A 14,485-nucleotide genomic window follows, 5' to 3' on the forward strand; every position below is an offset into this window, starting at 1 on the left:
GGGGCCAGCCCCCAGCCCCGGTGGGAGGCTGCGGAGGCTCTCGGAGGGGGGGGGGGTGGGAGGGTTGGGGGCACAAAGCCGTGTGTGGGGACTCACCGACCCGGCAGGGCTGGGAAAGGCAGGTAGGAGCATCCAACGCTTGGGAGGGATGGCGTTGTGCAGCCCGCATGTCCCCTGAGCTGACGGTGTGGAGATATGCGTGAGCTCCCTGTGTGCTCAGGATGCACCAAGCTCTCAGGGTTACATCCCATTAAAATGCTCTTGGGGAGGTTTGAGGGGGGGGGGCTGTGCTCTCCCCGGCAATAAATCATCCTTCTCCCCCCGCGTTTCTCTCACACATGCTTTGCTACGGTCCTGTCCCACCCGATTGATCAGCGGATCTTAAAACTGTCTCTTTGGTGCCCCAGGTCCTTGGCACAGGCTGGTGCTTCAGGATGGACCCGCTCTTCCCTGCCCATATTTTAGAAGACCCTGACCTGAGAAAGCTGCTGAACGACTCCTCTATGCTGAACCTGAGCTTTCTCCCCAGTAACTGGTTCAACAACGGCACGGGGGACAGCTTCCTGCCGCTGAGCATCAAGATCACCATTGTGGTTGTCTACTCCATTGTGTGCATTGTGGGGCTGGTGGGCAACTGCTCCGTCATGTATGTGATCGTCAGGTAGGACACGCAGGCAGCACTCCAGGGAGGCTCTGGGGAGGGCTGCGAGTGGGGCAGACCTTCCCCCCCCCTAAATCCCTGCTGCGGGTGAAGCAGGCAGGCGCTTCCCTGGTAATTGTGATGTGCTTTAGAGGTAACGATGTGGCATTCGTTTTATTGTTTTGGTTTTATTTGTTTTTCTCCCTTCCTAGGCTGTGATGAAGGTTCCCACCAGCTTTCAGCTGCCCTCTAGTGCCTCCTAATGTTTAACCCAGAGAATGGAACAGAGCGATCAGATCTGCTCAAAAAAATGGGACTTTTTTTGCAAACAGCCAGGCGGGGGGCTGGATGTCCCTGGGGAGGGCAATGTGCTAGGAGCATCCTGCTGCCGGGGTGTGCTGGATCTTTAATGGGACCTCTCCCTCCTGTGCCGTGTCCGGCACCCCAGCTGTGGCTGCAGGTGCTGCTCCATCTGGGAGCTGGCACTTTCCAAAGCTGAATCTAGCTGCAAAGGAAAAAGCCTGCTGGGAGGCTCAGTCTTACTTTTACAGGGGAAAAATCACGAATGTAGCTCTTCCAACTCTTTGGAAACTACAGACATAAGAAAGATGTGTCAGGATGCTGCAGAGATGAGGGCAACTTCTCTGGCTTTTCCTGCTGAAGTGGGGAGAGCCTGGGGGGACCTTTGCAGAGGGACAGAGCACGGAGCCTGCACCACTCCAGCAGCACTGTCCAGCCTCCCTGCATGTTCCTGGCACTTTAAGTGTCCCTGTCTGGTTCTGGTGGGGTTCAAACCACCCTATTTCCTGGAATTGGAAACCCTCTTCCCCCCGTAAGTAGAAAATAAGTTTATGCAACCATTAGGGCTGTGATTCTGTGTCAAACACCAGCAACCCCCTTCTAATCTCTGTACCCTGTATGTTAGGAGTGAGCTTCCATTTTATACGTGTCTCAGAGCAGAATCCTGGTGCAGGTGGATGCTGCCAGCACAGAAAAGACAGGATCAATTTGTTTTCTCCTCCAACAGAGGACAAAAATATTTAGCAGGTATTCAGACACTGAGATTAAGTCTCGCTCCTGCCAGGAGCCCTGCTGCTTCCCAAGCGTCTTTCCCTTGAATACACACAACTCGGCTGGGGGAGATGCTGCAAAATGAAGCCTGGTATCAGAGGCTGGTGAACAGCAGCCAAAGGGCAAGGCGACATGTCTGTTCGTCAGGCTGCCTGTCTGTGCTCTTCCTGCCGAGGAGTTTATGGCAGGGAGAAGGGATCACATTAGTCTCGGGGAGTCTGGAGATGGAGAGAGGAGGTTTGCAGTGCAGCAGTGCCGCGTTTGGAGAGCTCGTGTTTCTGAGTGCAGTAGCAATCATTCGAGTAGGCACGGTGTTTGTGGGTGCATGCAAGTGTGGTGAGCAGTGAGGCTCTGGGAGTGAGAAATCCTTGTCCCACGGTGATGCAGCTCCCTGGAAATGCCAGCCAGTGTGCACGCAGGGGAAGGGAGTCCGTGCCCCATGCGTGAACCTTAGACGTGTGTAAGAAGTAGTCTTGGCAGAAACCTTCTCCCTGTCTCCAAAGGTCTCGTGGGATGTGGAGAGCAGGACCTGCTGGCCCCTGCCCGGGGCTGTGACCAGTGTATCACCAAGAATATGAATGTCCCAGACTGGCATCTTGGTCAGGGTGAATGTGTGCTGTGGCTGTGCGGGGCCACGCTTGCAAAATGGTGGCTTCTGTTCTGCTCCTTTTTGGCTTTGATACCTTCCAGTTGGATAAATGGGACCCAAGAAAAGAAAGCGGGATTTAGCACTGGCTACCTCAGCTTTTTTTGTGTCCTCTGGTTTTACTGGTTCTAAACAATTGAAAACTGAAGACAGGTGTCACCCCGATCTCCCCCAGGCCTTTTCCGCTTCTGTTTCCCCTTTATCCAGTAAATCCCTATATATACAAAAGAGCTAATAGAAGTTTTAATTATTTGGGTACTCCTTTTGGGGGATTCACCTCTTTTTCCCCAAAAACTTCTATGTGAGCCTGGAGGGGCCACTTGAGTAATGTGTGCTGGGGAAGTTATAACTGAGCTAGAACACGTGTAGAAGAAGCTACTGTTTCTCTCCACCAGTGTCTCCTGGGAGCTCAGTGCGGGCTGAGACTAATGCTGAGTTATACCCAGGGAAATGACCCTTCTTGGTTTCGTGAGTAACTGCAACTTCTGGTTATTTCTGCCCAGGATTTTTCTCTCCTTGCCCTGTCCGTTAAGGTCAGGAGCAGGTTTGGTGATAAACTGGATGCAGTATCTCAAACTCTTGATCCTGGATGTATACGCAGGTTCAGGCAGAGCTGCCAAATTAGTGGCCATGCAAGGAGGATGTTGATGACTTCTCAAGCACAGGTTTTCTCCCCAGGCTGGAGCGTTGGTGCTTCTGGGCTTCATGCCTTAAATAACATCTTTTTTCAGTAGGTTGAATGTTTGTTGCTGGTAAGTCAACACGGGGCTTTGGGACTCTTTTCCATTAATGGAAGACATGTATCATTAAAAGACTGGCAAACCTTCTGTGCTGCACCCCTACCATCTATAGGTATGGTGCACCCTACAAAAGCTGTTTTTTTTCTTTCCATGCTTATATTTCACCAGGGATAACCAGACTGCCCTACAAAAGCTGTTTTTTTTTTTCTTTCCGTGCTTATATTTCACCAGGGATAACCAGACTTCAGCATGCTACACAACCTATAAGAAATTGGTGTATTATCTTCCAGAAAAAGAATAGTACAGTGATGTAGACAGTAATTGTTTCCTGTTTAAGAGGGAGTTGGGAAATACAGAGACTCTAATATCAGCACTCGAGGAAATTGGAGGCGTCAGGAAGGCTTGTTTTCTGTTCCTCTTGAATGAGTTTTTTGCAGCACCAAGGGAAAAGTTTAAAATCTCCCGGTATTTCGCACAAAAATACAAATTCAAAGCCTCCTCTGGGTTTTCCCCTCTGTTGCGGAACCCGGGCTACATCTCTATTATATTTGGAGTGATTTAACATTTGGAATGATTTATTTATAGAGACAGTCATCATGTGACTGTCAATCCCCTTCTAGTGCCGAACAGCACTAATTGGATAAGACCGAGAAGGGCTCTCGTCAGGAACACGATTTCCTGGACAGTAAAGGGCCTATTGTGGAAACCTGCCTCGTCTGCGGCTTTGTTCTGCTTGCTCATTGTGGAGTTCCTTGCCAGTGGAGATAATGCCTCCCCTCCCTCCTTCTCCTTCTGCTGTTTGCTCTCTTCTGCATATATTTCCTGTACTGCTTTTTAATGAATGTGAAACAAGGAGTAGAACAGCACGAGGCAGAGAGGGTTTGGGGGGAGAGTGGGGGGAAAACAGGCTGCCGAGGTCGCTCTTATCTATTAACTGAATGCTGCAAGGCTGGATGCCCGAGAGCTTTGTTTTTAAGAAGAAAAGAGAAGGGGAATGTATTGCTCCTGCGATGGCCATGGGGTTGGATGGGCCATGGGGCTGGAGGTGATGCTGGCCCATACATGAGAGCAACCAAAGTGTAGCTGCACGGGGTGTGACGGACCCCCAAGCCTCCACCGGTGTGTCGGGGAAGGGACCAGGGACAACGTGCAGCTTCTGGCCCAGGAAGTCCTCTGTTGTCCCCTGCTCCATCACGCTGCTGCGATGCTCAGCAGTGATGATCTGGAGGACTCCCTTCCTCAGTGCTGGCTCTGCTTGCCTGGATCAGGCCCCTGGGGGAATGATGCCTGGTTCTAGGGCACTTCTCTTTGCCATGGCAGCTCTCTGTTGGGAGCTTGGCAAAGTACTGGGGATGCTCAGCTCTCCCTATTGAAGAACACTGTTTCAGAGCATTTTAAGCAGCTGTTTAGGCAGATTAGGGCTGTTAGGCCCCTACACTTTTATTCGCCGCTTCCAGGTGAAGGTTTAGGAAGAAGGCTGTGATGGGGAGGTGTCTGCACCGAGCAGCTGCCTGGGGATGGCTGTGCCAGCCGTATTCTGCTTGAAAACTGCATCGTTCCCTGAGAATAGGGTGAGGGCAGCTGGCTGTGATGAGACAGGGAAAACGAAGTTAACTATGACGTTGCAGAGATGCTGATTTCTTAATAGAAAGCTTTCTAAGGGAAGAGCCTCGACCAGCTGTGTGTCTCGGAGCTGAAATCGAGTGAGCGTTTAATGTGGCGTGGACCCAGTGGACACTGGCAGGGCCATCTGAGACCTCAGCTCTCTCCTGATCACCCTCTTCCAGGTTTTTCTGGCCAAAAAAAAAAAGGACAATTGTTGCAATTTGTAGAGAAGGGAAACCCATGCCAAGGGCTCTGTGCTGTGCAGAGTGATTGGAGCGGGGGGAGGATGGCAAGGTGAGCAGGAAGGGGACCTGCTGCAAAGGGCAGGTCTGCAGCTCCCCAATTTCCAGGCCCCCATGAGCCCAGGTGAGCCGGGCTCAGCCACGTGGTTCATAGCAGCCGTGTGTGGCCCCTGCTAACACAGTTCCTGTGACTCCAATGTGTGCTGGAGGGCTCTTGGTTTCCCCTGGCTTCGGTGGGATGGGCGGAAAGGAATTACCCATGTGCAGCAGTAATTCTGTGATGTTTAATGTGGGACTCTGTTCCCAGTGCTTTTCAGGGACTGGGCGATTCCCAGCAGCATTTAGGACACAAGCAGTTCAGCAGAGGCAGATCCAGCACACGAACAGGGATGGGAGCATCTTGCTGCAGGACGGATGCTGGCAAATGCCCTCCTTAGACTGAAGCACTATTCCTGGTGGCCATGCGCCCGCTTGGGGTTGCATGAACATCCCTGCGAGCCCCCGGGCAAGTTGCAGAGGCTTTTGCAGCAGCAGCCACCCAGCCTCTGCCTTTGGCATGGCAGTGATCAGGGTCATGCAGTGTCCCCGTCTGCGCTGGTCCCCAGGGCACCAGTGTCACCCAGACATGGCAGCGAGACTCAAAGGGCAAGAAAATCAACTGTCCCAAAGTATTGCTGCTTACCCTGGCTGGCGGCAGGCTCCTTAAGCCCTGCTAGTCAGTCACTGTTGTGCCAGGTAATTAATAGGCTTTTACGTGCTGGCGTTGGCTGGCTGGTTTTGCTGTAGCGTCTGGCTTCATGGTCCAAAGTGATTTAAATTTGTCCTTCTTAAATTCTCTGGGTGTTTTTTTTTGTGGCCTGTTGAACCATTAAAAATAAACTGGCTTGAATTGGGTAATTTCAGGATGAGGGGGCTTTGAAAAGGTGATCAGAGTGGCAGAGACACGGAGAGCATGGTGTGGGTGTATGGCTGGGAGGACACAAATCACGATGGTACGTGCCAAATCAAATATCAGCTTCATACAACCTGTGGGCTAAGAGCAGGTTGGGAGCAGAGATGTCAGTGAACTGGTGCTGATTTCCACCGTCAGAGGTTGGGAGCAGCTTGGCAAAAAACCTCCCTGAGCCTTTTCTGCTCTGTTTTGCTCCCCTGTGCGTGTCCAGGAAGGGCAGCGAAGGCTGTCTCTGATGCCAGGGCATGGGGTGGGAATGGAGGGAGCTGCTCAAGGTGAACAGCACTGTCTGCATACCAATTAGCTGGAGCTACGAATATCAATCAAGAGGCAGAGAGCTCCTGGAGATAATGCTCACAGTTCCCCAGGGCTGAAGGCTTTGCTCTGGTCGCTCTGCCCCTGGTGCCTGAAGCCCCATTTTGGGTTGTAGGTTCGCTGCAGCCGGCTGGTCCTTAGCCCTGGGGAATCTGGAGCTGCTTGCTGCCCTGCAGCCTCGCGGTGGCGGGTTGGAAAGGAGGGAGTCATGCTAAAACAAGAGGTTTGCAGCTCAGCCAGGGACAGAATCTGTCCTTGTGAAAAACAGGACCTCAAAGCCCAGTATGTGGAAGAGCTGTTTTCTACCCATCTCCTCCTCTCCAAAACTGTGGGTTCCCCTCGCTGTAGCACAGCTTTGTTCCAGGTAACGCTGCTTGAGGTCCACTTAGCAAAAAGGAGGGGGAAGCCAAGTGCTGAGCTGATATCCAGATGTTTTTCCTCTTAGGCTTCAGCAGCCGGGAGAACAGGAGAGCAGAGCAAAGCGATTACTTTTGTGACAAAGGTGGAGCTGGATGGAGAGCTGAGAACCGCCCTGTGGGAGATGCTCCATTAGGAAATTGCCTCCGTGACCAAGTGCAAGAAAGTGGCTCAGCGGGGAGCTAGTGTCCTCCTTAGAGGCCACAGGCTTATCTGCCTCGGAGCTGTGCTGTGGGGGCGACCTTAGGTGCCTCCTAAAGCCCGAGAGTTTAATTTCTTTTTTGTGCAGATTAAGAAAGAGAACACTCAGTTCCTGGAGGAAAAGAAAAAAAGGTTAATCCACAGAGAAGTGGCTAATTGATTTTTTGTTTGTACTGAACATTCTGGAAGTGTTTGGGAATATTGGTTGGTTGGGATAATGGCTGTTGGCTTGCTGAAGAGAAAGTGGAGCTAGAAGTAATCAATTAGGTGTAAATTAATTTCCCCACGTTTTGAGAACACAAAAAGCTTCAAAATCCACTTGAGGGTGGGTTGAAGGAGGTAAGCGGTGGGCCAGTCACCCCAGCATGTCCCCACCTCGGAGGGAGCAAGGGAAGGCAGCTCTGCTGTCACCTCGGAGGGAGTGAGGAAAGGGGCAGCAGAGAGATCTGTGCACTGGGGGAGAGCGGATTTTGCAGGCTGAGCAATTGCACCTGGACTCTGAATTCTTGCTGAGAAGTGTCTCGGAGGAGAGGGACCAGCAAGGTCCCCTGGTGTGGAGGGGAGCAAGGGGAAGCTGAAGGTTTGCAATCTGCACACCCCAAGCTCAGGGTTATCTGAGATGCCCCAAACTTCTTACTGTGCTGGGGACACAGGAGTGTGTGTGGAGGCAATTTTGTCCCCTGTGGATGCTGGATGGGTGGTAGAAGTGGGTGGATCGCTGCTTGTTTCTTCCACTAGTAAAAAAAAAAAAACTTTTAATTTTTTTCTGTTTCACAGTGGAAAAAACAAACTTTTAATTTTTTTCTGTTTCACAGTGGTGAAGTTGCCCATCATGGTTCAAAAATGCAGTTGTTATCCCCTCGAGTTATAACATCAGTAAAAGCAGTCAGGGTTAGAGGCATGTTGATGAATTGCCACCAAGTCCAGTCCTTCTGGAAGGATGGACCAGAACAAGCTTGACCTTTGGGAAGCTTGGGTGAGCCCAGCCAGGTCTGTGGTATGCAGAGGAAGACTGCAGCTCCTAGGAGACCTTTGCTAACAGTCTTAGGTGACTGAATAATTTCCTGAAGCCTAAGCTGACAATTTTTGTCTGGGCTGATAAAGAACAGTGATTTAATTTCTTAATTTTAATTACCCCCCCTGCTGACCTAGAGGGGAAAGTGTCTGAATCCATTCACAGACCCATCTCGTGCTCCCTGTGTGCATTGCCTCATTTATGCCAACTGCATGAATTCAAACAAAAAAGCAAAACTCGCCCACCCTGAGGTGCTGCTGCTCTGGGGTTCACAGCACTGGAGTCTGTTTCTGGGTAATTCTGCTTAGGAAGTCCCGAAGCTTTAAAGCGCTGGCAGCTGCCTGGTTGTGTTGGATTTGCAAAGTGTTTTGCTTGTTCATCCCTTCACAATAGGAAAGACACTGGTATTTTTCCTCTACTGCTTTTGGTTATAAAAGTTTATCTGATCTGGGCTGGCTTTCTAGGAACCCGCTGTCTTGCTTGGCTGCTGTGATTTCTGGTCCAGGAGGAGCCTGACTCAGGCTTATGTGGGGACCTCAAGTGCTTCCATCAACATTCACCTGCTCCAAAAGCTTCCCTTGGCTTTCAAGGTCAAATGTAGGATTGTTTGTTCTTGCTTTCCGAAGCCACTTTCAAACATCTGACTTCTAATACAAACACAGCTTAGAGCTCTAAGAGGGGTAAAAAAGATAGACTTTATATTCTGGATTGTGGATCCCCTGGCTGTTATTCTTGCAAACCTGGCTATGTCGCCATGTGTCTCAACAGAGTTCAGAGCGTGGCAGTGATGATGTTCCTCCAAGCATTCAAATAATCTATCAAGAGCTGAAGCTCAGATTATCAGACGAGGGGTGGTACAGTGCTGAGGAGTGCAGTTGTGGGTTTGCTGTTCTGAACCAATTTGACAAAAAGAGCTTTTTTTAGGTCAAATCAGACCCCATGATATTCCAATGCATATCAAACTGCACATAGTGCAGTAGCTTATGGGTTTAAGTGTTACCCTCAAATGAACTTGCCCTCTGTTAATAACACACATCATTGTCTGCCATTTCTGGCAACGTTTCTGCAAAGGCCGTTAGTTTAGTAAATGATAGATGAGCTGTAGTTTTAAAATTATACCTATTTGAGCTCTTATTTTGCCCATGAAAGGGAACATCCTGGAGCTGAAATGTTAGATTCAGTCACAGAGTCACCATTGAATTTCCATTTCTGCAGACTCTGCGTGTATCCTTGGGTAGGTAATCACATCTTTGCATCATTTCCCATGTGTAAAAAGGAGATGACTACCATTAGAGCAAGGTGAATCTTCTTTTGGGGCAGTTGGTTCATGCGATCAAAGGGGTTTTGTCATTTCTATATGACTTTTAAGTAGAGTTGACTCATGACTTTATCCGCAAGCTACCTCTTTCTTTAGAAAGATCCATTATGATATTTTGATTTCTGATACAAACCTCATTCCTCACCAGTTTTTAGCTGCCACTGGCCAGGGCTGGCCATCTTGCCCATTCTGATTTGATAGCTCGCATTACCCATAGTCTTTGGCTATGAGCCCGTATAAAATGGCTAATCAACATACCCCTGGACCATATGATGCCTTTCAAATCAGCTTACTGGGTACAGCTCTCACCAATATTTATAATAATGAAGCCATATGTGATGAAATCCCAGATTAGCCTTACTGAAGTAATTTTTCAAAAAACATGGTCTGAGTTGACAGCCTCAGGCTTTCATGGTCCTTGCTTGCAGTCTAAGGGGATAAGCTTCTCCTGCCCGTGAAACGTTGTGAAGGTGCCACTTGTATTGTTGTAGGCGCTGGGTTGAGCTGTGTGTTGATAAGCACGTGGGAGGTAGAAAGGAAAAAGTGGTGTTCAGTCTCTTGTTACAGAAGAAAAATACAGCATCTCCTTCCTAAAGTGGCAGAATGCCCTCTTCAGTAGGCTTCAATGTCTTACCCATCATGGTCAGGTGGAGCTCTAACCATTGCTCATTCCTACATTTCAGATTCACCAAGATGAAGACAGCAACCAACATTTACATCTTTAACCTCGCTCTGGCTGATACCTTGTGTCTGATGACCTTACCCTTCCAGGGTACAGACACGTTCCTGGGCTTCTGGCCCTTTGGCAATGTCCTCTGCAAGATTGCCATCTCTATAGACTACTACAACATGTTCACAAGCACCTTCACCCTGACGATGATGAGCGTGGACCGCTACATTGCGATCTGCCACCCTATCAAAGCACTAGACATCCGCACTCCCCACAAGGCCAAGGTGGTGAATGTCTGCATCTGGGCGCTGGCTTCTGTCTTCGGCATCCCTGCAATGGTGATGGGGTCTGCAGAGAATGAAAACAACGGTTAGTAAAAACGCATCCAACAGGTGGGAGGTGTTGGTGGCCAGGAGAGCCCGTGGGCTTGGGGAGCCATTGGAGAGGGGTACCAGTTTCGTCAGTACGGTGAGCTCTCTGCTGTAATGCCATCTTAACTCTTTCCGTTCTGCCCTTGCCTCTCTGCATCAATGCTACTGCTTTTCTGGTATTAAACATGCCTAAACTAAGCTGAATGTGCAGACGCTTTTCTTGATATGGGTTTGCTGATCTTTCCTTCCTTTTTATTTTTTGACTTGCAGAAATTGATTGTCTAATCAAACTCCCTTCACCCGTGGATTACTGGGATCCAGTGTTTGGCATCTGTGTCTTTCTCTTCTCCTTTATGATCCCCGTGTTGATCATCACCATTTGCTACAGTCTCATGATCAGACGACTCAAGAACGTCCGTGTCCTCTCAGGCTCCAAGGAGAAGGACCGAAACCTGAGGCGCATCACCCGAATGGTCCTGGTGGTGGTGGCAGTCTTCATCATTTGCTGGACTCCCATCCAGATTTTCGTGCTGGTCCAGTGCTTGGGTGCCAAGGCAGAAAGCGAGCTCGAGCTGGCCATCTCCTGCTTCTGCACCGCGCTGGGGTATGCCAACAGCAGCCTGAACCCCGTGCTCTACGCCTTCTTAGATGAGAACTTCAAGGCGTGCTTCAAGAAGTTCTGCTTCCCCACTGCCTTCAGGACCGAGCTCCAGATGTCCAACAGGATGTGCAGCATCGCCAAGGATGTGGCCTATGCCTGCAAGAACTCGGAGGGGACTAACAATCCGGCCTGACTAGGCATGGAAATTCCCATGGTGGCTGTCGCCCAGCAGAGTCCAACCACCCCCACGTCAGAGCTAACTCAGATAACGGCTCTTTAGCAGGACCTCAAAACTGAGAGGCAAGAAACCAAGAAACAGTTTTGGGGGTTGGGAAAACCAGATACTGCAAGAGCATGCAGAAAAAGTGAGCCCATTTGATGCTTTTTTAGTTCCAGTGCACCCTGCACTAAGGAATGTGTTTGAAATCAGCTCTTTGATTCCTGTGAAACCCTGGTGGTTTGCAACAGTATTGAGAATTTGGGAATTAAGGGTTTAAAACAGGCATTGCTCCTGGGACTTACACTTTTGCTGCTGGGAGACAGACAAAATGCAAACTATTCCGTTTCTTTTTTTCCTCCCTGAGTTGTTTAAGGCGCTAAAAGCTCATGTGGCTCACCAGGCGCTCGGGTGCGGGTTTTATTCTTGCGGCATTGCTCTGAAATTAGACTTTGCTGAAGACAAAGTGGGCAGCAGCTGTCAGACAAAAACCCAAGATCGTCTCCAGGATGAGTCATCACAAAGGGAAGGATGCGGGGAGGGAGAGGAGGGAGCTGGTGGAAGGGAAATGCAAACTGCCCCGAGCCAGGGCTAGGAGCCTGGGGAGGACAATGTCAGCTCCTGCGGACGGCGCCTGCAGTGAAACCCTCCGCCTCGCCAGGGGAGGAGGGTGGTGAGAAGGGACTGTCAAAACTGAACGTAGCTCGGAAGAGGAGGAAGAAAAGACAGATGAAATGAACACAAATCCTTGTTTACATGCTGCTATTGCTTTTTTTTAACCCCGTATTTCGACTGTAATAATGGACAGAATGTGTCTGTATATACACATCTCTCTAGTGCTATATGTACAGCTATAACGTAGGATTTCATCTTGCCAAGCATGCCTTGGGGGTCTTCCTCAGTGAGAGGAGGAAGGAATGAAGTGGCCTATGTATACATGTATTTATGTATCGGGGAAAGCCATTTTGGAGAAGTCAGAACAGCAGCTCCTCCAGAAGACAGGGACATTTCTGGTAGGAGGGGCAGCCTAAAACAGTCCCACCTGCTCCACACAAGATAAGTGGTGCACAAACCATACAAAAGGTGATTGTTTTGTTTTTTTTTTTAATAAAATGAGATCCACGATGCTGAGAGCACTTGGGAAATGCTACCAAGGTACCACCCCTCCTGCCAACTATAGATTGATTTTTTTTTTCCTCTCCCAGTAGGCCAGAGCTTTGTGTAAAATGAAATGCCCAGTCATTTCATTTGATAATGAAAGCATTCCCCGAGAGTTTAACCACTGAGTGCCCTCCGTGCTGGCAGGGACAGCAGACTTGTATTCTCCCTGTAGCACAAACCCCCAGGGAAATCTGGGCAGTGGTGGCCAGTGGTGCTGATGGGGGAAGCAAAGCAACGACCTCCATTTGGAGGTGGGAGGTCAGCTCTAATGTGAGAACCGGCAGTGTTGTCCGGACTGTACAGATTTCATGTGAATATTTCTTGTGCTCTGGTTTATGAGATTCTGTATTTTTAATGTATTGATTTGCCAATATTTTAATGCTGTCATGTTCTTTATATATGCTGTATAAAAGAATCTAGTGTTATATTTCTATGTAGAGTGTTTCCCTTATGGCTGGGCTTAAAATATAGATGCAATTCTAGTGTCCCATGTATAGGACCCAGATCCCTTGTAAACTGCTCAAGCTGGGAGGATTTTCATGCTGATTAGCATTTGATTGGGAATCTGGAGGGATACCAGAGCAAACTTCGCAATTAGCGCTTCCCCTGAATAACGTAGAGGGGAGGAGGAAATGTGGGCACTTTAAGCACTTTGCAATGGATGTTTATCCCCAAGCACTCACTAGGAAATCTCATACAACCGCCAAGCATGCTAAGAAGAACTCCCCGAGAACCCCGCTGCTGGCAAGCTGTATCCGCGCCCTTGGAAAAAAATGAGTTTGGTGGGCTGTTGTGTTCGTGGATACAATAACAGCGTTGGTCAGTGAGCAACCTTGAGTCTTCTCGGCCCCTCAGCCGTCACGCGGTCTGACGGGATGCTGAGTATGGTCGTACATGAAGCTGGGAAGCGACTGCCGGGCTCTTCTTGCAGTGCCATCAGGGAGCAGGAGAGCGTTCGTTAGTGGCTGGCTAAGGAACAGCCACCCTCCCTTTGTAGTTCTCGGTTGGGTTTTTAAATAGGTTTGTCCTCTGAAAAATGTACCGGTGTTTGGCATTTTTTTAATAAGGATTTTGTTATAATGCCTATGCTGCAATGATCTTACATAATCAAGTACTCAATAAATGTGTGTTTACTAAGCTTTTGGGTAATTCTGTGGCCCTTGCAGTGAATGTGTTCAGGCATTCTGTTCAATGCTCGGTGGAGTTTATTATAAGAAGAGCAACAAAAACCTGGAAGCAAAAGCTTTATTGTACTGTGCCTATGGAGTTAAAGGCTTGTGATCGGCTGGCCGGCTGAAGCGCAGGCTCTTTAATTCCCTTCTGAAATGTTGGTGTTGGTATGATTTTACAATTGCCGCAGTGTAAATGACAATTTCCTAGATGGCTACTTGTGTGCTTTAATAAAGGAAAATAAAAACCCCTGTACTTTGAATGATGTGGAGTCTGAAAGACTTAGCTGCGTGGATCAGGGGGTTGTTTCAACCCTGGTGCTGCCGGGATCTTTGCACGTGGGCTTATTTTTCCAGTCGAAACCACTGCTGGGCGCGTGCAGTTACACCAAGGTATCCGATCCCTTTTTATTGAGGTCAGTGGGAACTTTTGTTTTGCAGGCAACCTGGAAGCGGAAGATATGAAAATGCTAGAAAATCAGCGGTTGGAGATAAGCATGAGCTGCCTGCACCCTGCCAGCCTCCGCAGCTGCTCTGGGTCTCGCACCAGGCAGCTCTCGCGAGCGGGCAGGGCAGTGATGCTGGCAGCTGCCTGCTGTTAGAGGTGAAGTCTCATGTGGGACTGAAACAAGCTCTTCCCACTTACTCCCCACACACTTCCCAGGAGTTATGGGGTTAGGCATGATCATGGAGAGCAATGAATTACAGAACTGCTGTGAAAATAAAGCCAAAGCCATATTCTGTAGCCAGGAAAGATGGATTAGCCAGTGAGATGCGCAATAAGGAAAGCACCTTCTGTCTGCACAGAGGTCAATATTGCTACCCAGGCAGGTAAATATAAGGAGAGGTTTTTTTATTAGCAGTGGTGATTTTCTTCTTTTTTTTTTTAAAAAAAAGAGAAAGAAAATTGGTGGGAAAAAATTGAAATCTTTATTTCTTTTCTAGTTCAGCTAATTATAAGTACCCAGGGGTGAGCTCTTATAGCAAAACCATAAACCAAAGTGCTTTATTCAATATCATAGGATTTATTAATGTCCTAAGCGTTCTCCCTGCTGCTGCTGGCTGGAGTCAACTGCTGGAAAGGCTGAGGAATGGATGAGCTGGGGGCTGAGCTCTCCCCCGGGGAGCCCCTTG

The 14,485-nt window shown here is 49.1% G+C and overlaps 1 protein-coding gene across 2 annotated transcripts in view; it reads left to right on the forward strand.

Moving 5' to 3' along the window:
• The window catches only part of OPRL1 (opioid related nociceptin receptor 1), a 13,611-nt gene extending 2,406 nt beyond the window's left edge, over positions 1 to 11,205 (forward strand). The window contains exons 2-4 of one of the 2 annotated variants that reach the window (XM_009273894.2): positions 389 to 661; positions 9,846 to 10,201; positions 10,474 to 11,205. In XM_009273894.2, coding sequence (XP_009272169.2) covers positions 435 to 661; positions 9,846 to 10,201; positions 10,474 to 10,997 — 1,107 coding nt within the window. In that variant the 5' untranslated portion in view covers positions 389 to 434 and the 3' untranslated portion in view covers positions 10,998 to 11,205. Of the gene's footprint in view, positions 1 to 388; positions 662 to 9,845; positions 10,202 to 10,473 lie in introns of those variants that run through there. The other variant, XM_019470657.1, reaches the window with a different exon arrangement.
• Positions 11,206 to 14,485: the final 3,280 nt, after the last annotated feature.

The sequence above is a fragment of the Aptenodytes forsteri genome, unplaced genomic scaffold (assembly GCF_000699145.1).
Source record: "Aptenodytes forsteri isolate BGI_AS27 unplaced genomic scaffold, ASM69914v1 Scaffold47, whole genome shotgun sequence".
In the NCBI taxonomy this organism is placed as follows: Eukaryota; Metazoa; Chordata; class Aves; order Sphenisciformes; family Spheniscidae; genus Aptenodytes; species Aptenodytes forsteri.